Source organism: Thermobia domestica, chromosome 16 (assembly GCF_964235325.1).
Source record: "Thermobia domestica chromosome 16, izTheDome1.hap1.1, whole genome shotgun sequence".
Taxonomy (NCBI): domain Eukaryota; kingdom Metazoa; phylum Arthropoda; class Insecta; order Zygentoma; family Lepismatidae; genus Thermobia; species Thermobia domestica.
This window is the reverse complement of record NC_137469.1, coordinates 134,773,751-134,801,599: the sequence shown is the minus strand read 5'-3', so window position 1 is coordinate 134,801,599 and position 27,849 is coordinate 134,773,751. Positions and strand designations below refer to the sequence as shown.

Genomic DNA, 27,849 nt, shown 5'->3' with positions numbered 1-27,849 from the left:
AATGTTCCATGATAATTAGTGAACACCTTCTTACACACATCATTATAATCAAATGTTATGTTTCACTTTGCTGAGAAACATTTACTGTCGGAGTTTAAGCTCTGAAGGAATCCCATTAAAAAACGGTTTGCAATTTGCACGAAAATTTGGATTGCATCTTGCAGCGTAAGTCGAATATAACTTGAGTATGTGGCATTGTTTAGGTTAACAACTGAAATAATATTAGGAAGTAAAATAATAATAATAATATCTGACCAAAACAATCATTTATTATTACTAATCTGTGTTACAGATTAGGTAATAGATTATTGTCTTAATCAGACGCATTTTGAAAATACAGTGTAAGGCTACAGGAGACTCATAGCTGGAGATTGGCCAGGGTGGACTCAACCTTTCCTGAAACATTGAGTTGCATGTTGTTACGTATATATGAATGAATGTAAGGTGAATTCAAGTTGCCTCTCTCGAAAAATAACTTTGCTGATGTTTTGACTGTGTGCCTGGATTACAGCTTATAAATTTCACAAGTAACCTCTTCTTCATTATTTTCTGAAGTTTAAAAGCTGTAATTTAAGATTGTGTCTGATGAAAGCAGTGATATATTGCGTAAACTTTGCTACAGAATAGTATTGATAAATGTTTGGTTTGGTCAGATTGTATTTTTAAGTTATACAAAGTTCCAAAGTCAGAATGAGTAGCATTCAAAAAGAAGAGTAATATTAAGAAAGATGCAGTTCTTACCAATAAGAAATTATACTTGTAGTGATAAAATTAGTGTTAAAATGTAGTAGCTTTCAGGTTTATGATGTACTTTCTCGTTGAGTGTTTTTCAGCTACATCAAATTGTTATCAATTCAGATCCTACGTGTATTTTTTTTTTCATTTTTTTTCTCTGGGTTCGATTCTCGGTCGGAGCTCATGTGGTTCAAATCCCTTGTTAAGTTATAGGTCCACGTGTCGTATACGTCTTTGCTGCTGATCGGGACGGTCAACCCCGTTTATTCCGGTATCAACTTCGACACGGTCAATTCCGGCATCAACCAACCAAGTTTATTTCTTTTTCTAAATTTTAGTGCCTTCCTAGCTGTCTAGTTTATAATCAGCGTGTATTGATTTAAATCACTTGATTTTTTAAGTAAAAATCGTTGATTTAAATCAAATCCGGAAATAAATTAATTTGAAGTGAAAATAAGTAAAATCCCGTTTCTGTTCTGTTATTTCGATTTTGGAAGATAATAATCAAAATACAACGAGACTCAAATGTATGTACAGCACAGTATGAAAACGAGTATCATGCAGAGGATGATTAGGGAAAAATCCTGTTTTGAACGGGTAACAAGGCAATCCTACTTTCTTCGCTTCGTAACATAGGGTTTTTAAATCATTAACTATTCCAACGGGGAAATCACCATGGACATTTAAGAACGAAAATTCTTGTGTGCGCGCGTCTGTTTGTTTGTTCCCAGATAATAGAGGCGTATTTAAAGGGATCCGATCCCCTCCAAAAATAAAAAACTTTTTAGATTTTAAAACTTTAGGCGAAATTTATGTATTTTATATGTATTCCGTGCCGCAAGCTATTTTTTTTTTTTTTTTTTTTTTTAATATCCTTCTGCCAAATATCAGTAACTTTTGTGAGAAAAAAAAAAGTGTCATGTTGATGAACGTTGCTGTACTTATTCCTTAATGTTTAAGAAACATTGTGTGCAATTGAAATAGGTTAATGATTGGAGATCAATTCAAAATTCAAACCCAACACTTTCACTTAAATTGCATAATTAACATTTAATATTAATTTCTAATGTTTTTTCTTCAGTTCGCAACTTGTATTATACGAGGAGAAAAACTTGATTTAAATTTTTAAAAAATCGATTTAAATAAAAAAAAAAAAAAGAAACAAAAATGATTTTCAAAAAATTATGATTCTTTTCCACCCTATGCCTAACGTACCTAACGTAGATGCAAGAGATCTAAGATTCGATTTCCAGTTGAAGATCATCGATAGTGATTCAGATCCCATTTCAAACTTTACATTTCGTCCGGTTCTCCTAGCGTATTTAATTACATCATAGCAATATTTCTTTTGCGTATTCATGAAAGTTAGTGTTAGATTTTATACCTAAGTTATAGAATTTACCAAGGGGTAAAAGTATTCTTAACTATATTCTATACTTTAATACAAATTCTGCATGTGTTTTATACATATTCTAGTAAAGGATGTGAGGTTGGGCATCATAGCAAGCGTCTTCGATCACCATAGACTGAAGGCAACAGAGAACGAAGTAACTCTTGAGTGTGCAGAATTAGAAGCAGTGTTGGCAGATATATTTTTTGCTGCTCATAAAGAGAGTAAGAATGCTTTGAATGTCGATCTGGCAACTGAATTAACAATCAACTTCTTGTTAAATGTTTTTGATGAGTAAGTATTTTAATATTTAATTTTTTATTAATGTATTATTTATTTATTTATTTATCATCTATAGTCATGGTTCAAGACGTGGATGTTGGGTTTTAGTTATAAAATACTCTTGGATGAAATAATAAAAATTGTACTATATTTATGTGTCAATGTTGAAAACAGTTTCTGCGATTTGTACGGAAATTTCAATTGCTTCTTTTTGTAGCATAAAAGAAATACGGCTTGATTACTGTTAAATCTTTTCGCTTTGAATCTGCTATTCTGTATACCCTTCTAAGTCATTGAAATTGTATAAATGCTTGGTTTCAGTCAATTGACCTTAAATTTTAACATGTTTCCAACGGATATGAAATTGAAAAATATCAAAAGATTTACTTACATGTACGCTAAGATTGTGTCCGAAGTATACTTAACATTGTTACAATTTTCTATTGTTATTAAAGTGCTACAGCTATTATCCGACAATGTTTTATACTAGTTAAAGAGTAAAGGCCGTAATTTGCTTTTGAAGTGCAAACATTTATTTATAAAATCAAAAATGTGTGGGGAATTAAAAGCCTTACATCTTACATTAAGAAGCACATATATTTTCACTTCGGATTATCAGCGATCAGCTTCATAGTTCATAAACCATCTGGGTTCATAAATGAGGATGTAATAAGGGACATCATTGTATGTGAGTCCATACTAACACCGAACAACAGAGATTCAAGTTGTCCTACTTTTCAATCAGAAATAAATTTTAGCAAGTAGTATTTTCATGCAGTTTACGCTGCATTTTTGTTGAAATACGGTAGTTGATCTTGATCCTAACTGCTACCTAATAAAATAATTAGGCTAAGAACAATAAAATAATAGTAACAGTAATAATATTAGTTTTTCTCAAACAGGACAAAATGTTAGGTGTAAATTAGTATTGAAGTGTGTAAAAGATTCTCCTTTGAGAAATATTAGCACTTCTGTTTTCTAATGCATGGGTCGAGAAACCTTTAAAGCTGCTTCAGAAAGAGAGACCACTAATTTACGTCAGTGAATTTAGTTTAAAATCTGTTGAAGAACGTATTCAGACAAGATTTCCAAGTTCATATCAAGAGTTAATTAGTAATGAACTGGAGGTACGTAGGATTAAGAACAAGGCAACTCTAGAGAAAATGAAAAACCTAAACACAATCTGTTTTCTTGCACGGAATGAGAAAATTCTTCCAGCAGGTCAGAAAATGCGTTTTCTGAACTACCATTCATCAGTCCTGTCTTAATTTGATTATCTTCTACAGCCGTTACTTCATTGAAATGAGTGGGAGATACTTCATATTAAACTTTTTTTTTTTTTTTTTTTTTTTTTTTTTTTTTTTTTTTTCAAAGCCCAAAAAATGGTGAAGAATCCTACAGTGAGGAGTAGCGGTCCAAGAAGATCGTAGAACTGTGCGTGATGTTTCGTTTACTAAAGTTGTGGTGAAGAACGGTCATCTCTGATACAAAATATTTCTCATTTGATCCCAGTTCATACAACAGCATCCTGTCTCTTTGGTCATTATTTACTCTCATTTATCATGTGTTAAACTGAATATTTCGTTTCCCAATGTTGCAATCGATAAATAGCGACGTAGTACGAGATCGACCCGCCTTGTTCTTCATCACCACTTCTTTTTTCGGAATCTCCTATTGGGTCATTCCATGTCAAGTGGACCAATTTTGAAAAAAGTTCCCACTCCACCATCGCATTTGTTTCAAATTTTGTACAAATGTTATCTGCCACCAACAATGAAGAATGGTCAGTTTTGAGTTGAAGATCTGTATTGGTTGCGGTAGTAGGGCGTCCTCAAAATGGCTCCTGTCTCAGCAACAACGAGTAGCAAACGTCTTCTTCCATTTTAAAGTGCTTGCTATTTTGAACTGGAAGCTCTGACAACCTTCAAAATTGATTTCCTAGGAGAACTTTTAGAGTAGATGGGGTAGTCAGTAGGGTTTCAGAATTCCCTTGGGTTTTCAGAATTTGCACAATAAATTAACAAATTTGACTAAAAAAAAAAAAAAAAAAAAAAATGTGTGCACGTTTCATGTGCGAAATATTTACAACCCATAAAGTTGTATGAAGTCTAGTCAGTAGATTGATATCTGAAAGAGACAAACCATAACATGATACTTACTTTAGAATAGATAAAATGTTTACCCTTTAGCGCATATGGTTTAAGGGATATGTGGCCTTAGAAATGCGCAAAATGAAAGTATGCGAAAAATGAACCTTTTTGTTACCCAAAAATGACCATGTTCCAAACCTTGCATCAACTTGCAACCGTAACCAATTCAAAGAGCATATCTTGATGTAATGAGGAATGAATTTTGGTGTTGGTGCCTTGTTTGATTTTTGGCTGGTCGTAAGTTATATTCTAGATCAGTTCACAAAAAACCACAGACTTAATTTCTATAGTATATCTATGCAAGTGGTAATTTTATTCAACCTTCGCTCTTTGTTATCAAGTTACATTAAGAAATTTTCTCTTGCAGATAATAGAGCCACATCAAGCGATATTGGTGTTCCAGATTGTACTATAGGGGAAAATGAAGGCTCTGCATGCCACAGCAAAAGGTTTCTTAGAAGTGTTACGTTTAAAATGTGTGCAGACTTTACAGAACAGAGATAATTATTATTTATGCGAATAGGGTATGAAGTACTACCAGATGATGCATCTATATATATTCACAATGAACAACTGCTACTGGCTAAATATGAAGACCTTCAACTCCACTGTTGCAACCCGTTCGATTACCATAAATCAACACTGCCCCCCCTCCCCCCCCAGAAAAAACTACGAGTCATTGATACAAAAACAGCTGTTGTGTTAAAAGAAAGAACTTAATGGGGTGTAGATATTTCACACATGAAACGTGCACACACTTTTTAGCCAACTTTGTTAATTTATTGTACAAATTCTGAACCCGCAAGGGAATTTGACCAACTGACTCTAAAAGTTCTCCTAAGAAACAAATTTCGAAGGTTATCGGAGCTTCCAAAATGGCAAGCACTTTAAAATGGAAGAAGACGTTTGCTACTCGTTGTTGCTGAGACAGGAGCCATTTTGGAAACGCCCGCATTACCGCAACCAATACAGATATTCAACTCAAAATTGACCATTCTTCATTGTTGGTGGCAGGTAACATTTGTACAAAATTTGAAAAAAATCGGATGATGAAGTGGGGACCATTGGTCCACTTGACATGGAATGACCCTATTGCCTAAAAACATGGAGAGGTTGATTTTCTATGTTCAGTTGTTTGGCGATCTATTCCAGGTAGGTTCGTGTTGATAACCTTTGGCGGTGACATTTTATACACCACAAAGATCACTCATGATCTGAAACAAGATATAAGTTGATTCAAATTTAATTGTAAAAACATAAAGTAAAGCATTAATAGTGAAATCACATTTAACAGAAAAACAAAAAATTTAAGTGTGATTTCCTAAGGTTTCCTATTGTGGAACTACGCCACTTACACTGCCGGGAAAAGAAATGAAAGAAGAAAAATAGATCGGTAGATAAAATTTGTAAAAGATTGTATTTAATATAATGCAAATTGATATAACTTTGTGCAGTACTGGTGAAGAAATTTAGAAATGGGAATGTATTTTTCAGGAAGCGGAGAGGGATTCTTCAAGTAATCTCTGCTAAATTAATACTTGCAGTCCTTAGTGCAGGAAGGCTTCAAGAAAAGTACCAATATTTCTTCCGACAGTTAGCAGATCATAATAACTGCATTACTAGAAGAAAGCTTGAATGCTTATTAAAGAATCTAACTCAGCTGACAGAATATTTGTCGGAGTCACTTTCCTTTGGTTCTTCTCTCATTGGTGCTACAATGGAGAGTTGTTTTAAACAGGTAAGTAAATGTTGAATGTAAATGTAAGTATGACCGCAGGAATTTATCAGAATCTTTTAAAAGAAACGTGTGTATGTTAACTCGCTGATATTAGTAATTATCAGTGAGTTATTTACTCAAAGAAAGAATTGAAACTCTCAGTCGAAACTACCATATAATTTTTCAAAATTTGTTGAAAAATAGCTCCTAAGTTTCATCAGTGAACAAGACATAATCTTGAAATCACAACATGGTTCACAAAAGTTAAAATCAATAATTAATGTGATATATAAACCCATGAAGATAACAGTAGCAGCTATTGATTACCAGGTCCACTCTATAAACATTTTTTCTGATTTTGCAAAGACTTCAGGTAGTGTAAATCAGTATACGAGGGCGTACCCCCCCCCCCAAAAAAAAAGTGGAAACAATATTGAGCGGATTACCGATGTAGTTGCGGCTCGTACCGCTGGGTGTCGTTAGTATGGGATATCTTGCATCAATCTGCAAGTTGGCATTTTGCTGTAGTGAGTAGTTCGTTCGTAGTAATGCATTGTTTGTAATGCTGCGGCAAGAGTATGGAGATTTCTGATTGATTGTTGAGATGCTTTCGTTGGACATGGTGAATTTAGAGTTTTCCATTGGCTGGATGTTTGTTTTGATTCAGATTGTATCTGTAGCACCAGGAATTATCCCTAATCACAATTCTTGTGAGAACATTTGGGACATTGTGGAGTTCAGTCTTCGTGCCACGACAAATATTCACTCTAATGTCTCTCTGCTCCTCTGACAGCAAGCGAGGCACAAATTTCGCGAAAACCCGTCTCATCTTCAAATTGTCAGTTAAAATGCACTGGCAAATTTGCACGATGATCTTTCGACGATCTTCAGTAATCACACATCGAACTTTTCCAATGTTTTCTTCATTTCTTCCTATCGAGGGATTCCCAGGACGTGTCAAGTCTTCAATTCTGTGTCGCCATGTTTGAAGCGAGAAAACTACTCTTAAACTTATGTCTTTCTCAAAGCAGCATCAAGAAAAGCTTGGCGAAGCATAACATCGGTCTCAGGTGCAGTTTTCCCAACAAAAAGCAAAATTTAACACATATCCTTTGTTTCTTGTTGTCCATTAATATCAACAAATCAATCAGAAATCGTCAGATTCTTGCCGCAGCACCACAAACAACGCAACACTACGAACGAACCGCTCAGCACAGAATAATGCCAACTTGCAGATTGATGCAAGACATTCCATACTAATGGCATCTAGCGGCATAAGCCGAAACTACATCGGTAATCCGCTCAATACTATGTTTCCAGTCTTTTTTAGGTACCCCCTCGTATATTCGTTAGTAAACTAGAAAAGTGCAGTAATCAGAGAATTGGTTTGTAGTGGTTAAAATCATGTCTATGCAGTTTTCTTGCGATATCACCAGAATTCTGAGCAAACTAAGCCATGAACAAATAAATAGTAAAAGTGATCTACAGAGAGGAGTTCTAGGATCTATAACACTGTTCTACAAATTTTAACTTTTTTTTTCTTTCCAAAACGAAAGTAGGTGTTCTTTATGGTTTCTGACCTGCTGATCACGAATCTGAAGTCAGATATGCTGTATCAGGTCTACCTTTTGAGAAATGTTTAAATGAAAGTTAGAATCAAACTCTATATTTGGTGAATTTATGCATTTTAATAATATTATTACTTTTATGTACAATAGAAACCATTTTTTAAAAAAAATGTAAGCATGGCATATCTGGATATCACAAAGATAAAAGAATGCTTATACATTAGTATTTCATGGAGTTTTTCATTAACAATAAACTAAAATAAAGTTTAAAAAACACTAAAATTCCACATTTGGATTTGAAATGCCTTTATACATTGCCACCCAAACAAAAGTCATCTTTTGATTAAAACGTAGAGATAGATTGAGACATCGTAAGAAACGAAATACCTACGAAGATTTCCTCTTGTGTGATGTGGGGACAGTATCACGGGCCAATGTCCAGCAGTAGTCTGCGAGCATTGAAACACCAGATTTCCCTTTGTATCGCTGCTCCAGGATCTGAATTGATTGATGAAACCTCTCACCATGCTCATCAGACACATCTCCTAGGTTTTCGGGAAAGAAAGACAGGTGACTATGTAGAAAATGCACTTTCAGCGACATATTGCACCCCATAGTGTGTAAGTTTGACAACAACTCCTCAACTAGTTGCGCATAGTTCGCACTTTTGTTGTTTCCTAAAAAGTTTTCTGAAACACTCTTAAGAGAATTCCAGGTTTTCCTCTCCACTTCAGTTAGTTTTCCATCGAATACGTCATCTTTCATCAATTGGCGTATCTGGGGACCAATGAACACACCTTCTTTTAGTTTAGCATCTGAGATGTTTGGGAACTTTGTCTGAATATACTTAAATCCTTGTCCTTCCTTTTCCAACCCTTTAACAAATACCTTCATAAGCCCTAATTTAATGTGGAGGGGAGGCAAAAAAATCTTCTTGGGGTCTACAAGAGGTTTCTCTTTCACATTCTTAACTCCAGGAGTGAGGGATGCACGGGTAGGCCATTCTCGTTGTATGTAGTGCATTTCCCTGGCTCTACTGTCCCACTCACAAAGAAAACAGCAGTACTTTGTGTAGCCTAACTGTAACCCTAACACCAAACCAATCACCTTCAGGTCCCCACATATGTTCCACTTATGCTCATCATACCTCACTTTTTGCAAAAGGAGTTTCAAATTTTGGTAAGTTTCCTTCAGGTTTACGGAATATCCAATTGGAATCGAAGGGTAAGTATTACCGTTGTGGAGGAGAACACACTTCATGCTTGCTTTCGACGAGTCCAAGAATAACCGCCACTCATCAATTTTATACGGTATTTGTAATGCCTGCATCAGTCCTACAACGTCAGTACAATATATGCAGTCATCACTACTGCTGTAAAATTTAAGAAAGTCATGTTGTCTTTCACGGTAGAATGTAACTTTGGTTCCTTTTTGAAGAAGGTTCCAACCTTGCAGTCTTGAAGCTAGAAGCTCAGCTTTTTGTTTGGGTAAGTTCAAGTCTCTAACAAGGTCGTTCAGTTCCTCTTGAGTTATCAAATGTGGTTCTGTGACACGTTCACTGTATGTAGGATCTTCATTCTCACTACTCACACAACATTCATTCTCATCATCACTACTGTCTACTGTCCATACTGCTGGCGGCACAGGCACAGGAAAACCTTCGCCATGTGGGATGGGTCTTCTAGCTGATTGTAGATTTGGGTATTGAACCGACTTTTTACCTTTGGACGTTATTCCCTTTACATTTGAAAGACAAAAGTAACAGTCATGTAAGTGATCATGTGATTCAAACCATAACATTGGTGTAGCAAATGGCATACACTTATGAGAACCACGTAACCACCCCCTTAGATTCACAGCACAGGATTTACAACAAAATTTCGGTGCCCAGGGCTTCCCTACGTCGACCTTTGATGAGAAATACAGTTCGTATGCTTTCTTAACAATAGGCGTTATCTTGGTGAGTTTCTGTTTTGGAGTTATTCGCCCACACACATAACAGAAATTGTCACGATGATTCTTACATTTCCTAGGCATTTTCAAAATTGTAACACTTAATTTCACAATACCAAACGTTTCCAAATGTTAACTACTTTACAATGAAACATCTACCCGTTACGGGTCACAAAAACACACCTTTCAATGTTCTTTGTCTGCTATAGCATTCAAGAGGAAATAAAGCTCACCACACCAACAAGCAAAAAGTAAATATTGATAGTCAGTTGTTTCACCGTCATCCGGTGTTGCCAGGTCTATGTGGGGAAATTTCTTTCCGACGTCCAATTTTCCACTTTTTCCGCCAAATTTCTTTACCTTTTGTGTGTGAGAAGGGGTAGTCATGCGTTTTATATTAATAAAGGCTTGCATTTTATACATCAAGATGTATGAATAATGTATAGTGTCTGAAATATATACATATAAAACATTATTATAATAAAGTTTTTAAAATATATATTTCCCCGAAATAGTTCCACAAAATAGAAAATTTTAACTACATTTCCCCATTTTTCCAGTAACTGAGACCTGATACGCAAAAATGGATATTATTTTCAGATTCAGCAGAAAAAAATCTTTAAGAATCACCTATTAGTTTACAGGAAAGAAATTCAGTGTTGAACAGTGTAATCTTTGTATCTTCATGAGTTACCCATTAATGTAGAAAATAATATTTTTTATTGATAATATAATAGTAATGGTGACTAAATAATATAGTTTGCAAGAATATATATGCAATACTTTGTTAAGTTTCCCTCCTTTTTCTTAGAAGAATAATTTGCTGCTGCTAACAGTTAAGCTTTTTGCTTGTATATAAATAAGAAATTGTCATGGCAAAAGCACAAAGGCAAACCAAGCTGAATACTATATCAGGCTACGTACGTAATACTTCTCTAATCCTTAATATGCAATCTGTTACGTCTCTTTGCTCTGCCTCACTCTATTCTCATATTAAATACGGCATTATCTCCTGACGATCTTCACCGCAACATCAAGGTCTATTCAAACAACGAAACCAGTGTTCAAAGTGGAAAAAAAAAAGCAAGGGCAGTGTGTTTTATTACGATTTTGACTAGACATACCGGGTATCTAAATGTTGAAATGCAGTGAGGGCATGTTGCCTAACACATTGCATTTCTATTTGCATAATGTCTGAAAACCATTGGAGAGCTTCTCTGTAGTAACGGGGGAGGGAATATGGAGAGACTTTGATCCCCCGCCAACAACTTTTTAAAAATATTTAAAATATTCCCTTATGTTGTACTATAGAGAATTATACACGAAAATACTCAAAAACCGAATGAGGATATTAACAATTTCCTTCGGGAAAACTTCAAGTTTCCCCATTCGACTGTGTGGTATTCCAAACCCCCAGAAGGTCTTCCCCCCACAGTAGACAACCATAAATTCGCCCATGCTCAAAACAAAGTATTTATATGCATTAAGGCAAGAAGACACACGCATACATAAGAAACAAACAATTCAATATGGCACATCAAAATATAAATTAAATGAACTTCTTTGAAGAGACTTCATTTTAAAAACAAAAGATAGGGGAAAGATATAAAAAAAAAAAAATGTCGGTGTTGTCAACTTAGAAATTATTTGTACATAAGAAATAAAATCTTTTTTCGTGCAAAGCCAGTCGTCAATTGCTGTGTATAAAAATGGATTTATTAAAGATATTTAGCATCTACTTTCCAGTGATGGTATGTTTTAATCATTGAAAAACCAGAGACGGTATGGCATACCACCGCACACCATCTCACTTCGACCACTGAACGAAACCATATAATAAGAATTATCAGAAACTCACCTGAACGCACAAGCTGTAGGAAACTATCATCACTGATTTTGAACCTATCAAATTACGTAAAATTTCACGCGGTCATTTATACAATACATATTAAAAGAAACGAAATAACTCTCACAACTTTACTATACGTGAGAATTTATCAGCCGAATATATACATTGGAAAGTAGTTTTATAGGTGTAAAATTGTATAATAAACTAACTAGTTATGTAAAAGATAATCAGCCAACTTAATGTGCAAACTACTGTTAAATAAGAGAGTTATGAAAACAGAAATATTGCATCTGCTTTAAGCATTGACAAGTTCTATTCCATTTTGTTTAAATATACTGCAATATGGTCTACAACATGATTAATAAATTAAATCAGGAATACCTACAAATGCGCATTTTGTTGATAAACACTCATTATCCCTTGTACCTTTAAAATACTTGACGAGCTCCTTTTTTAGTGTTTGTTGAATGCTCTTAAACACAATGGTATTTTTTAAAGTTTAAACATGCCATATAAGTGTGCGATGCATAATTATTTTACTTATTTACTTGTGTGTTTTAGACTCAAGGAACCTTAGGGAGCACAGAAGAAACCTTCATTGGTTGGTTGTTGCATGAACCACAGTTGTTGGTGTGGTTATCCACTCTATATCGAATGAAGGCGGCAGAAGGAGGTAAGTTATATGTGTTATATAATATGAACATGAGTGTTTGTAGATATATCTTATAACGTACACATTTGTCATGCACTTCTGCATGTTGATACATTTTTTATTTTATTTATGCATTTTATTTTGACTCATACATGCTTTCACTGTATGTTTTTGTATGATTGTAATTGTATACTAGTTTGTCTATTTTCTTTGAGTAATACGTAAGTTGTGTGATAACTTGAGAAAGTGGGACACTCGAAATCACTCAATGTTATACCACTTTACATTACATGAATTGTCTGTCACATTTACCACTCGTAGTAACAGTTAGTAAATTTTGTAACGTGAAATAAATTGGGGGGACACTGTGGTTCAATTAGAGCACTTACTTTATGTGCTAAAGGTCTGTGGTTCGATCTCAGTTAAACATTGTGGGCCATATGCAGAATCGTTCTAACACGTGATTAGTACCATACTAAAGAGGTCGATTAACATGTTTTCTGCAGTAGTCAGGCCTTTCATACGTCAAAACGCTTTCAGGCCTTTCATACGCTAATCATACGTCAAAACGACTCTGCATAAGGCCGTGTGAGTTTATAGTTGACAGTTGACTACATTGTGTCTGTGTTTTGTTCTTGAAATTCTCTCCTTTTCTACTTTTTTTTTTATTCTATCATCATTTACTTGCATTTGTTCTGTAATCCATAACCATGAAACATATTCCGTGTGATAAATGAATAAAACCCAATCAATTGAGCCTGCTGAAGTAAAAGGACATAAAATAAAAGTTCAGCATAGTTGCCCTGCTGAACAAAATGATGGTGTAATCGAACGTTTTCCTAAGTCATTTATTTACGATTTATCTAACGGCAAAATTGTTAACCTAAGTAAATTATCATGCATCTTTTTGTCCATGTTTCTTTTCGCAAAACATGAGCACCTTCCCACTGTCGAGAATCTTAAATCAGTGCATTGCATTAATTTTTCTACAATTTTCTGAATTATTCAGTGAAACTACCTGACATTTGCAACAACAATCAATCATTATAGAGTTAAATAATTTACCAAGGAGCTCCAAATCAGGCAGTAAATTCAAATAAGGGGAGACCACAGTTCAATTGTAGGACTATTGTGGTGTTTGTTGCTTTGTTTTCCTTTAATATATATATAGCTAGATAGATAGATAGATAAATAGATAGATGGATAGATCAATCAATCAATCAATCAGGCTTTCCAATGCTCCTATATTTCCTATTTTCCTCTATATTTGCGTCTCTTCCTATAAACTCCTATATTTCTTACCTTTTAACGAAACTTCCTATATTTTTGTGGCATTGCTACTTCCACTTGTGAAAATAACATAAGGAAATAAGGTGTGAGTGGTTGGAGGGTCTTTTTTTCCTCTACAGTAGGGTGATTGAATGGAGACTCTTCTGTGTTTTGTCCTTTCCTGCTTATTGTTTAAAGATAATTACCCCAAACAATATACAGTTAGTGCAAAAAATATTCACATACCTACAAAATGGAACAAAAAATATTTTCGTCATATTTGGAAAAAACTGTGTGCCGTTGACCTTCGTACCTCTCTTTACCCCGTCACCCCTCTGTATAGAGTTTTCTCGTGGCGCGCGGTCTGTAGTTATATTTAGAGTGGAATGTATGTTCATATAACAATTGGTGTAATTTCCATGTGATTTTTTATTTAATTTATTTATTTCTACCTATTATATAATTGAAATATTCCTTGCAGTAGGTAGAAATATTGTTATATGAGTTTCTTTGTTCCTTGTTCTTTCAAAATGTTCTTTGAAAATGTCCCAGGAAATTATTGAAATGTTCTCTTTTCATAGCTTCACGAAACCTCCTATATTTTTTCGTCGTGATTTCCTATATATTTTTTCATTAGCATTGGAAAGCCTGATATATATATATATTTTAGAGGCAGCCTACCAAATTGTTGTAAAGCATTTGACTAATTTCCAAGCTCAGAGTACTTCACAAATCCTATCGTAAGTTGAACAGGGCGTAAAATGAAAAAGAGAATAAAAACTGTTCCTTAAAAGAAAAAAAAGTTAACCGGAGTTAGTTCTGTTTATAGGATAGTGTCAGTCAATTTCTGAAAATTTCTAGAATTATATTCTTTTCGCTGATACACTTCATTTTGACATATTTTGAAGAGCAAAGTTGGTAATTTTCTTGAGGTATCAGAAGCATCACTTTGGAAATTTGTTTTACATGAATGCTCAACTATTCCCCAATCTCAACAACACACCAAGTATACTTCCCAGACTTCAACCACATGCTCCATTGGTAGTTGATACTGTTTATTAACACTTCAGATATCTCACTTGAAACATAATTGTAGTCGTCTTTAAAGAGACTGACAAAAAATTTCTTGTAACATTAGTGGTCGTCGGTCCAGAGTAGGGGTGGTCGGCATAAAGAGGGCCTAGTGTACATTGTTTTCATGAAAATAAAACCCTTTCCAGTAAAAATCGATTATAATGAGTGGTGGTCAGCGTAAAGAAGTAGTAGTTCAGAAAGGTTCCATTGTAATTATGGACCTACTATTTTTGAAATAAGTATTTCGAGATTAAGGTGTTTGCTATGCGTAATTGTTTTATGGATTTCGGATGTTTCCTTCGTTATCAAATCAGTGTCTTGAAAACATTTTGTTCCATACATATTTTTACTTATTTATTTATATATAAGAATAATTCCGGTTGCAGTATGTTGACATTTTACACAGAAACGTGTAACAGAAAAAAAGTAAGACCTGTAACAGTAATTAAAGAAATTATCAACAAAACATTAACAATTATTTACATAACAATATTTACAACTTAATTTTGCACAATGCAGGTTTGAAAATTGTTTTAGGGGTAAAGCTGTGTGTTATAAATGGAAGTCTATTAAATTCGCTAGAAAGTCTGTACATGAGCAACCTTTCGACCAAATTTAATTGCCTATAAATAGTGTTATAGTTGAAAAGTTCCCTCAGCTACCGCAAAATGGCACCATGGGTATTAACAACATACCTAGACGCGATTGAGATGTGTGTCTTGCACACGGTGCTTGCATTAATGCTTTGTGTTCCTTGCTGAACATGTTTTGCCAAAAGCAAAGAGTTTTCATTGCTGAACATTATTTTACCAGTGGATATTCTTATGCACGTGTTGCAGACAAATTTCGAAGGAAATATCCTAATGTGGCAGTGCCTAACTATTACGAGATTAATCACCTGTTTTAGAGCTTGTGGATATGTTGTAGACAGGAAGAGAACCAGGTGACCGTCCATTTTCGCTGAGATTAAAAATGTAATGCAGAGTTCGCTCTCAAGAAGCTTGACGAGACTATCAGGGCACTTTCAGATTTCATATGGAAGTGCTTAGAGAGCGATAAAAGGGTTATACCTCGTGTTCGCAATTTTCAGAAATTGAACGAGCTGGATAAAGATAAGCGCATAGTGTAGTGTACATAGTTTCGCTCATTAGTTGACAGTCATGGAATTGCAGAGCTTAACTATGATGTCTTCACTAATGACGCATGGTTTCACCTTAGTGGTTACGTGAACAGACAAAACATTCGAATTTGGTCAACTGAAAATCCATATATGGTACACGAAATCTCCTTACAATCTTAAAAAATTGGAGTTCGGTGTGCCGTATCACGTCAACGTATAGTGTGGCCCGTTTTCTTTGAAACTACAGTGAGCAGTGTTGTGTACCAAGATATAATTACACAATTCATTGCGCTTCTTGACGAGGATAGACGTGATTGCTAGTTCCAGTAGGTCAGTGTTACATGTCACGTATCTAACGACACTATTAAACCTTACCGGTGCACTAGCACAAAATGTGGATAACATCACTTCAAGTAAAGCACAAATAAGCGTTGATGACAGAACGATTAATAAATTTCATTGCTACCGAGGCTTTAAAGTAAGACATATGCAGTTGTTTTGAGAATAATACTATCTAACCATGAGAACAAATGAAATTGTAGATTGTCCCACCAATTTCCAACAAACAGGTTTTAAAAAATAACAAACATGCTCCAAGAGGTACAGTTTAACCTCCTAAAGAGACAGTTTGGTGGAGATGTAATATTAACAACTAAAACATTGCAAATATTTCGTTACTACTTTACAATATTTCGTTACTACTTTGCAAATATTTCGTTACTATTCTTGACATTACATTCTAATAGTTGTAAGGCCAAGATTCAGTCACGCACTTTAGCACGCATACGTATGTATGTTATAATTCGTACTGTTTTTAATTTATGTTTATGTATTGTATGCGTGTCAGAATGCACTGATTTGAGAAACATGATAGAAATAATATGAAAACATGATACACTTCCATAAGCAGAATCTACCAACAATATACCACATTGTCTAAGTAAGTTAATAGTTAATTACTTGATTTTTGAACATAAATCATAGTGCTTGTGTCCAGATCCTTCCCCATCTTATTTAACAGTTTACTCAGTTTTAATCTTGACTGCTCTACAAGTGTCCCACGCATCGAGGCGAAGTATTACCAAGATCTTCTGTTTTATTATTATTATTATTTTCTTCAAATGGTTTCTGTGCACGCCACTGTTCTTTTTATTCACAATCGACGTAGTTTATTTTCCTTCTTTCCTCTGTGTAATATATGTATGTATTTCAGTTTTATTAGCATGAGTAGAGATAGCAATCATTTTATTTCGTTTTTACACATACTTCTTGCAGTTAGTCATTCTGTAAAATGTGCTGTATGCAAGGTGTATCCAATCCATGGTTTGCGATATCGATGCTTACAGTGTTTAAGGTATGACATGTGCCAACAGTGTTTCTTCACGGGAAAACTAAGTAAAAGACATAAACTAAAGCACCCAATGCAAGAATACTGTCGAGAGGTAAGTACGTTTTGAAATAGCGTATTTTTTTGTTACGCATTGATAAGCATAGTTCAAGTTTGTTTTATGTATAGCGGACTAGTTTCACTGATTGACATTTCTTAATCTAATTCATCACCCAATAGAGCACGAGGATATACAATATCTTAGGTATCAGCCTAATGAACGCAAGGAACAAAACTTGTTACTGCGTGTACCTACTGAAGTTTTTGGTTTTTAGAAAGGGATGAGGGCTACGTTTTTATTGGTTTTGATAACAAAACATGAAAAGAAACAATATTCTATAATTAGAAACATAATAGTAACAGTAAACCAGTCTGGAACTCGCTTAGTTTGAACATAAGTATAAATCATGTTATAACTAAAATTATATATAACTAACCAATAGCTTTTTTACAAAAATATTGTTAGCAATCTCCGTATTAAACAACTTATGATTCTTAATTTTGGTCTCGAAAATTGATTTTCACCCATGACAAATAAATGATTTTGAAATTGGTGCATTATTTGTGTCAGTTTAATACTTATGTTGTATTGCGTTATTTAAGTATTATGAGAAAATAGTTCGCTTAATAATATAATTGAACTTACTGAAACTTTTTAAAGCTGTATATCCTGATAAAATAAAATATAATACGTTTGCAAATGCAGTTTACACAATATACATAACACAATTAGTGTAACATAAAGGGAAAACAGAAACATTGTTATACCACACAACAGAAACGTTAAAATCACTTGAATATTTATAGCAGGAATGAAATACGTGAGTATATAACCTAGTGAGTAACGTTCTAATCTACCAATCAACTGATTCATGTTCGAGTCTTCATCAAGTTTGTTTGTTTTTCTCTCTCTCTCGAAGAAACAGAAATTTACTGTAGTATTAGAGTTTCAGATATGGTTTCATTCTGTTAGGTTTTTCTTATTTTTTCTAAGGTAATAATATAATGTTACAAGTAGGATTCTAGATGGAAAGTAAGATTACTATTAATAAAACATAAAAATAAATTTACATCCGAAATATAGACATAATTCAAACGAAAATAGCAAGTGTCTACCAATTGACTTAACCAGTATTTGTGTGTGTGTCTGTGGAACCATAACTCTCGTAAAACTTACTCGATTTTAATGAAACGTGACAGCTACATGCCTTTCTTCAATCTTTGAAAATAACCTTACTGTTTGATGTTGCAAGAGTCTTTCAAAAATAAAAGAATAAAATCCTCCCCATGCTAGAAGTTTTCACGTAAAAAAAAAAAAAAAAAGAAAAAAAGAAAAAAACTACCTAAATATGATTTGAATTCGATAAAATGTTTTCTGTATGGTATCCCATTCATCGCCAATGGTTGTGGTTCAAGGATGAGTTGGTAAAAAATATAAGTTCCAGAAACTTTCAAGTCTCATTATTCAAATAATATACTAAGAAAATAATGTTCTTTGATAACTTTACAACAATGCTTCAATTTTGATGCAATATGATGTATACTTTCTTTTAGGCTTCCCAATCATGAATAATGTCATTGATTCGTTTTGTTTCAAATCACACACACTCTCTCTTTCTTTATATATATATATAGTATGTAACAAAAAGGTTGGGACAGTGGAATATCTCGAGAAATACACTTGAGATTCAAAAACCGTGAAACACGTATCCAATATTTTAAAAAGATCTATTTAACTAACATGAACTGAAGCTGCCCCCCTCCCTAACGGGGAGAGGAGAGAGCAACTTTAAAATTTTAAAAAGAAACCGCCTATTTTTATTGCAGATTAGGATTCTGCAACCAAAAATAAGCAACTTTTGCTGGAAGTACTTTTTCGTTATCTTTCTAGATGGCGCTGTAATCGCAAAAAATGAATATCATCGAAGCGACGTCCCCTAATTTTGCGATCTGAGATATTTCCGAAATGACATAAATGTGACAAATCCAGTTACGCAAGAACGTACCCATGTCAGGGGCCTATACAATTCTGTGAACAACAAGTGCCCCCAGGAGTCCTAGCATAGGGCCCCAGGGGTCAACTTGAAAATTTCAAATAGAAACCCACTATTTTTATTGCAGATTCTAATTATGGGACTGAAACTAAGCAACTTTTACTTGAAGCGCCTTTTCGTTGTTCTACTAGATGGCGCTGTAATCGCAAAAAATGATTATCATCGTACCGACGCGACGTCTCCGAACTTTGAGACCTAAAATATTTCTGAAATGACAAAAAATGTGACAAATCTAGTGATGGAAGAATGTGCCCATGTCATAGGCCTATAAAATTCTGTGAACAATTGCCCCCAGGGGTCCCATCATAGGCCCTGGGGCCAACTTAAAATTTCAGATAGAAACCCGCTATTTTTATTGCAGATTTTGATTTTGCGACCGAAAGTACGCATTTTATTTAAAGTACTTTCCGTTATTTACCTAGGTGGCGCTGTAATCACAAAAAAAAAAAAAAAAAAGAAAAAAAGAAAAGAAAAGAAATATCATGTACTTTACCGGGGATTGATAATAACCTAAATATCTCGAGAAATACACGTGCAATTAAAAAACACAGAATACATTATCAATATTTTAAAATGCTTAGCATAAAACAAATTTGCTTTCATTTACATTTCAATGCGACTTGTAAACTATTACGATATGAAAGGAAAGTGTGCTTTACAACAAGACACATCTTCCCTTGAATTGTGAAGATCAAGTAGACCAATATGTTCGTTAAATATCACGTGACACGGACAGATTAAATAAAATAATTTTTCACTCTAGTACGAAAAAGCACAAAAATGACTGAGATTTCACAGGAAAACAAATTTACAAAACGCGGATAAAGCACAAAGAAACTTAATTGATATACAGAGGTATTGTAAATGATGATCTCGATTTCACAGGTTAATAACTAACGTTTATTTACTCACAATGATATGCAGCTTATATTAAATGAGAGAAAACTCAAAAAGTTTTTTAAATAAACACATGTGTGTTATGTTCCTTGTCAAAGATGCTCAAGATGAGTGCCGTTTGTTATTCAACATACATCAGTCTGATAGGAATTCTTGGCACACTCTTTCCTACATCCCACAGTCAGTAGATCCACCTGCTTTTTAAATGCGTTCTCAAAGTTCAGTTAAATTGTTAGGGAGGTGTGACTGATACACTTGGATTTAACATAACCCTAACTTCGTTGAACACTAATTACATTCCGTTTCACATGAAATTTGAAAGTGAAGAACGTTGTCCTGTCTTCGCTCCCTGCTATCTTAATTTACTGTTAGGCTAGCTGCGGAATGCGTAACTACACATCAGCTTTACCAGCCACGTACTGTCTTCCTGTTTTTCTCGAAAAACTTGATTATCGTGAGTCCCCTTGCCTCTCACGACTTGGTTGTCTAAAATTGGCAGATGAACGTAGTGTAACTGATGTTTGACAGCATGTGCTCAAACTGCCCACCTTTCTTGGTTTAACATTAAGCAATTCGTTGGTAAAAGACAAAGACTGCACTCCTGATGACGTCCAGTTCAATAAGTGCAACTTCATTAATAACCCTTTGGCGAAGATTATCCAAAGTGATTGGCATTGTTTGGTATATTCGGATTTTTAGATGAACCCAGAAAAAGTAGTCTAGTGGCGATAAATCAGGGGAACAGAGAACGAGCGAGCCACTCAATCTCGTCTCTTGTGCCAATCCGTTGTTTAGGAAATCCCGTCTTAAGAAATTGCCGCATATTTACACTGTAGTCCGGTCCTGCACCATTTTGTTGGAACCGTCTGTAGGCAAAATTGTATTCTACATTGTCTCTCATTGATAGAACTACTTGATTTCGAAGCATTTCCTCACACAGTTCAAAAATCAAATTGTTATTAATAAAAAGGGGGAACAGTTATTGTATTATTTAGCACTGCTTCTCAGATATTCAAGTTTTCAGGATTTAGTGTGTGTTTGAAAGGACCAATGAGATTGCTGTCAAATCGAAACCTGCAATTATTTCTGTTAATGTAACCGGTTACGTGAAACTTGGCTTCTTCAGAAAATTCAATGGTGGTGGAGGATCATCATTGATTTGTTTCATCATATCTTCAGAAAATTCTAGACGGTGATCAAAGACATCTCCATTCATCTTATATATCAGATGATTTTTGTGTGGGCGGAACTTTATTTTCTTCAACATTCTTTTCGCAGACATGTGACTAATCTCATGTTGTTCAGCAGCTTTATGAACGCTAAGGTGAATATTTTCAACAAATGAGTGCAACATCAAGCTGTTGTCGCCGATTTCGGTCGACCAAGAATGTTAAACTCTTTTATAGTTACCGTTTCCTCGACACGTCTTACGATGCACTCGACAGTAGATCTCGAAATGGGATTGTATGGAACGCTAATTTTTTTTTTGTTAAATTCTGCACATAATCTTTCGAGATTGGCCCATTCTTGCATCATCGAGAACGTTACAACTTTACTTTGAGACCTCTAATACAAACCATTTGAAATACATCTTGAGTGTTCAGAGATTTTTTATAACAATAATTACTGCTACCAATATCTAATAGCTTCTACGTTACTGGACCGTAATTTACGACCAACGATAAGTATTTACAGAACATGCCATAGGGATGACACATACCTACCTGGTCAAATGTTATTTGTTCCACTAATTTTATAAAAGTACATTTGCTCTCTTCTATCGATCAACTTTACATGTTCACACTTTCACTTCTCAGATGGAATTACATGCAATTTCAAATTAAATCGTAATTATGCACATCTACATAACCATAAGAAACTGATAGTTTCATTTTAAACTTTAATAGATTCACCTATCAACATTACGTGTTTACTTTCACTTTTACCTCTCAGGTAAAATCACATGGTCTATATTCAAATCAAATCGTCATTATAATATCTACATAAACGTGAAAAAAATGAATAACTTAATTGCCTTTTGACACTATGTCCGATTACTAATTGAAACTGCATGTCCCAACGGAGAGCTGGCGTTAATCAACTTTCATAGTGTCCAATATCTCACAGAAAAATCTCAGTTCTTGAAGAATATTATTACAAACATGTTCATAACTACTTTATTTGTTTGCAAGTCTTCGCAACAACATCACACTGCATGTCCAGTTCTTGAACCAGCTTTTCATTTATCAGCCTCAGGTGACGTACAATAATAATAATAATAATAATAATAATAATAATAATAATAATAATAATAATAATAATAATAATAATAATAATAAAATATTATTATTATTATTATTATTATTATTATTATTATTATTATTATTATTATTATTATTATTATTATTATTATTATTATTATTATTATTATTATTATTGCGATTTATGTATTATCTAGGAGGATAACGAAAAAAATACTTAAAGTAAAAGTGCATATTTTTGGTCGCAGAATCCGAATCAATCTTAAGGTAGAGGGTTTATATTTGAAATTGTGCGAAGATGAAGGCAACTTCATTTTATGTTAGTTGAATAGATCTTTTAAAATTATTGGACAAGTATTAAAATTGCAAAGTATTTCTCGAGGTATCATCAGCCTCAGGTGACGTACGTGCGTACGATGATATTCAATTTTTTTGCGATTATAGACCTATCTAGCAGAATAACGAAAAAGTGCCTCAAGTAAAAGTTGCTTATTTTCAATCGCAGAATTAGAATCTGCAATAAAAAAGGGGGTTTCCATTTGAAATTTTCATGTTGGGCCCTATGATGGGACCCCTAGAGCACTTCTTTACAGAATTGTATAGGCCCCTGACATGAGTACTTTGTTGCGTAACTAGATTTGTCACACTTTTTGTCATTTCGGAAATATTTCAGACCGCAAAGTTAAGGGACGTCGGTACGATGATATTCATTTTTTGCGATTACAGCGCCATCTAGAAAGATAAAGTACTTCCAGCAAAAGTTTCTTACTTTTGGATGCAGAATCCGAATCTACAAGAAAAGTAGGCGGTTTGTTTTTAAAATTTTAAAGTTGCCCCCTCCTTTCCCCGTTAGGGAGTGGGAGGGCAACTTCACTATGTTAGTTAAATAGATCTTTTTAAAATATTGGTTACGTGTTTCACGGTTTTTGAATCTCAAGTATATTTCTCGAGATATTCCACTGTCCCGATCTTTTTGTTACACACTGTATATATAATTGTATTTTCACTTAATAGTTCACATGGTGTTAAAGTCTCAAGAATTTAAGGGTGAATCCCTAATGAAATTTATCTATATACTCGTATTTGATTTTGTACAAATATAGCTCATATTTCCTTTGAGGTTTTCAATGATTCCCCCTGGATGCAGTTAAAGTCAGTAAAAATAAGGAATGGATTTATTTGCCGATCAAAAAAAAAAAAAAAAAAGTCCGACGATAACATTCTAAACAAGTATTCGGTTTTCGTGAAATATAGGATACTTGTTTCTGAAGTCTTTCCAGACATCTCTCAACACTTGGGTATAAAATCAGTCGAGGATTGACGAATGAATTTAACGCTCTCCCTGCACCTTAGAAAATATGTCGTACGATATCTTTCGTAAACATAATTAGATTTTCATCATATATCTGAACTCGACGTGGCCGTCTCATGGCTTTGTCTTTGCAGACAGATCGATGACGCAGAAAATGGTTCCGTATTTCTTGAACCATTGATCCTGGGCCGCTGTTGTTGCCTACGGTCTTCCATTCCTAATCCGTTCTTTGTCTGTTACCATCCTCTAAATTGTGTCCAAGTTTCGTCAACTTCCCAGCGAGCGCCAGCTAACCATTTTCTTGTAAGTACTAAATATTGTAAGGTTCCACGTGTTTCCACATCATGCTATAACCATGTGTCTACTGCACGTGCTTGAAGTAAACACACACACTACAGACGACAGCAATAAACAGGACGTCGTCCAACATCGCCAACATTCGACTAGTGACGCAGGGTCCAGCAGTCAGCAACATTGTGGTATAGAAGAGGAAAGCACACCTTAAGTATCAATCTCACCCGGTTGATCAAACTACCAAAAGCTCTAAGGAGCCTGATCATTGGGTTCCTTTCACTTTCTTACTTATATAGAGGAAACTTTACTTACTGTAATATACTTGTATTCAAGAGGAACTTTTTGTAAGAAAAGGTGATAGGAAAGTCCAATCTCCCGTGTACCAAATTTACTCTACCTCTAGAAGAGAGAGAATTTAGCAATATGTTCAAAAATTAAAAAATGAAATGAAATCTTTGAGTTTTACGTCCCACGGTTATGTCGGTTAGGCTAAAAAAGACGGTGATTATGAGAAATGAATGAAATGGTGGAATGAAGAAAGTGGGAGGAAACGGAAGAACTCCGAGAAAACCCACGCACACTGTGTTTGTCACCAGATGTTCAAAAATTAATTTCAAACGATTCATTCGTTTTCTCGTGATGATCAGACAGACAATCACAATGTCACTTTTATATATTGACTAGATATTTGGAACTTCTTCCCTTTTCCCCTAAAAAGCGTTTTTTAAAGATAATGGAGAATCTGCTCACGTATTTTAAAATAAGGTGTCTGTATGACTAGTTTTACCTCTTTAACATAAGGTGTTCTAGAGATACTCTATATATTTTTGGCATACATTTTTAACCTTCTCTCCTCCATTAGGATACGCATTTTAATAAAAATGACGTAACAGCCCAGTTCGAGGTAGGTGTTAACTATGTTTTTAAAAAAATCATTTCAAACGGTTGACATTTTTCGTTATGGTAGACAACGTCTTTTCATTCGTATAATATAGATATAGCTTAATAGTATTGACGCAATCTTGTATGCGTAAGTCATTTATTGATATCAAAAATGAGTTGTTATATTTAATGTGGTGAACAATATATAACATTTTCCAAGTTATCAGGAGTCAAGCTATGAATTTTATCTGTAACATTTATATGACGATAGTAGAAATTGAAGCTTGAATGCTGAAACATTGTTCAATTTCATTTCTCAAGAGATTTTCAGCCAATTTTTTGTCAGTAGCTTACAAAACACTGGCACCAGACTTTTTGGATGCATAGTCTTCAACACATTTTCCTATACATTTTTCTCAACTTTCTCAGATTTATTGAATATTTTCATCAACACCTTTTCAGTACTGAAAATTGTTCATATAATAATTTACTTCTATAATCTAACTTGAAAAGTGCTTCTGTTAAAAACTGAATATACACAAGATCATATTTAGATTGCTCATCTTGCAAAAATTTCTTTGCTATCGATATCGTACACTCTGATTTCTTGGTAAATTATTTGCTTCTCCTGCAGCTTGGATCACTTTGCTGACGACTTTTATCCACGTCACCTGAGTCGGGGATTGTTTTCAGACCCAGTCTCACTCGGATAGGTCCTGTAACCAAAAAAACGTAGCTATTCGGACAGACCCGATGGCCCGGAAGTAATCTCCAGAGCATTTTATAAAATTATTGATGTCAACTGTTCTAGCTCGAATATTCACATGTTTGTTTTCCGGTGTGACATTTCTTAATCTAGACCAAGTCTTCATTATTTCAAATAAAATTTTACGTTTGTACATTGGTCTCAGCTTATAATTCGTACGTGTTTATTATCTTATAGACCTTGCGGTTATCTTTCAGGCAATGTTTTGACGCACACATCAAGAAAGACAGGCTTAGTGAGAAGAGAGGGCAGAATCGTGTTTAAAATGAAATGAACGTTAATGAAAAGTTAGTTTAACGTCCCTCGCATAAGACCTTGAGGCTAAAGGAGATGGCTGATTAATGGAAGCAAATGCTGGTTAAAGTAAAATTTTGGGAATCGAACCTAGACTACCTATACCAAAGGAGCACACGCTTGCCACTGGACCAGCAGAAAGGGTCAGAACTACATTAATAGTGTCATACAAATTTTCCATGTGTATGACGATGTTCCGTCGTCATCAGGTCTGTTAGGGTCATACCGGGTCACGGCTCTGACTGCTTACAGATCACGAAATTTGTAACCAGTTTCATACCTTCTTCCCAATACCAAATATTATAATAACTTTTGTTGAGAGCTCATGTGGCTCGGATCTCACGACGTCAAACTTGTGTTGAGTTCCTCAAGGTTTAAATTTATTAATATACAGGGTGTCCGGAATAGGACTGACAATTTTTAAAAGTGTATAGTTTTAATATGGTCAGAGATACTACAGAAGAAAAAAAAAACATTCATATTGAAGGAAAACTCAAAAAGTTTTGTTCAGCAAATTTTCATACTTGAACAACTACCGGTGACGGCGCTAGTATCGCCGATAAACAGCAATGGCGTTGGATAGGCCGTGATGGGCCAATTAGATGCCTCCACGCTAACCTGATGTTACCTCCCTGGACTTCTTCCTGTGGGGGTATGTGAAAGATCTTGTGTATTCTGGTGAAAAGGTGCGTAACGTTGATGAATTGAAGAACCGTATTAGGAATGCGATTGCTTCAGTAACACCTCAGATGTTACAGAATACGTGGAGAGAGATTGAGTTCAGGCTTGGTATTGTAAGAGGTACAAATAGAGCTCACGTGGAGTTACAGTTAGTGACTTATAAGTAAGACCAAATAAACTTTTTGAGTTCTCTTTTAAAATGCATGTTTTTTTTTTTTTTTTTTTTTGTATCTCTGACTATATTAAAACTATATACTTTTAAAAACCGTCAGTCCCATTCCGGATACCCTGTATTTTAGATTCTGTAGAGAATCGAATTCAAGATTTATATTTTAAGGTGAAGTGTCCCTATCTATTCAAGAAACTTGTGTTTTAGCATATAAGGGCAAATATATTTGCTGACTTCCAATACCTTGCACTTCGTTGCAGATTATTTTAGTATAAACCACTCCTTAATTTGTTACAGAATTATTCATAATATTTGTCAAATTATCTTCTATATTTTCAAGTAGATATGTGTTCATTTTATTTATTTATTTATGCAACGAAATGTAATGGCATAGCGACATTTTGAACTAAGCTCTCTGTTTTGTTTAGAACTAAAGATGAGTATTTTCTTTCTGAAGAAAGAAAAAAAAATACTTTAGTTATATTTAGTCCCAGAAATAAAGATAATGGAAGCCAATATGCTGACCATACACAAAATAACTTAAATACATCTCGTTAACCATAGCTGTTTATGGACTATAATTCAAGAGACTTCAATTTAGTTTTAATTGTAAACCAGTTCCTAGTTTTTATTAATAGAAAAATCTAAAACGGTCATTATGCTTTTAAAATCCTTCTTCAGCCTCTTCACTTGACAAAAAAGAAAAAGGATTGCAGAATGTCGAATCGCACCAAAAATTATATTTGTCTTTTTGCTCTTGTCATACCTGATCAATGAGAAAATGAAAAGCAAAGTGCGATGAAGATTCGAACACGGTTGTGTGTATGTAAGAATTTTGTACGGATGCAATGAGTCACGGAATAACAAATGTCAGAACTTGTGTACTCTTTAAATATGTGGCTAATAGCTGTAAATTTGAAACTGGGGAAAAACGTAGTTTTATTTTCTTCTTTTTATTAGGTTTTCTGATATTTCTATAGTGTCTTGTGTGAACTGCAAAGAGAATGATAATGCATTTATCAATTTTGTTAGGAATTGGGCCGTTAAAATTTTCAAAAATTTATTTAAATCGCGAGGTGGTAGAAAGTTAACG

General features: G+C 34.3%; 1 protein-coding gene across 2 annotated transcripts in view; it reads left to right on the top strand.

The window, feature by feature from the left end:
• The window catches only part of LOC145673437 (dystrophin-like), a 79,882-nt gene that overhangs the window by 19,054 nt on the left and 32,979 nt on the right, over nt 1–27,849 (top strand). For both annotated transcript variants that reach the window (XM_081743140.1, XM_081743141.1), the window contains exons 4-7: nt 2,212–2,419; nt 6,052–6,295; nt 12,206–12,317; nt 17,035–17,201. In XM_081743140.1, the coding sequence (XP_081599266.1) occupies nt 2,212–2,419; nt 6,052–6,295; nt 12,206–12,317; nt 17,035–17,201 (731 nt within the window). The remainder of the gene's footprint in view (nt 1–2,211; nt 2,420–6,051; nt 6,296–12,205; nt 12,318–17,034; nt 17,202–27,849) is intronic.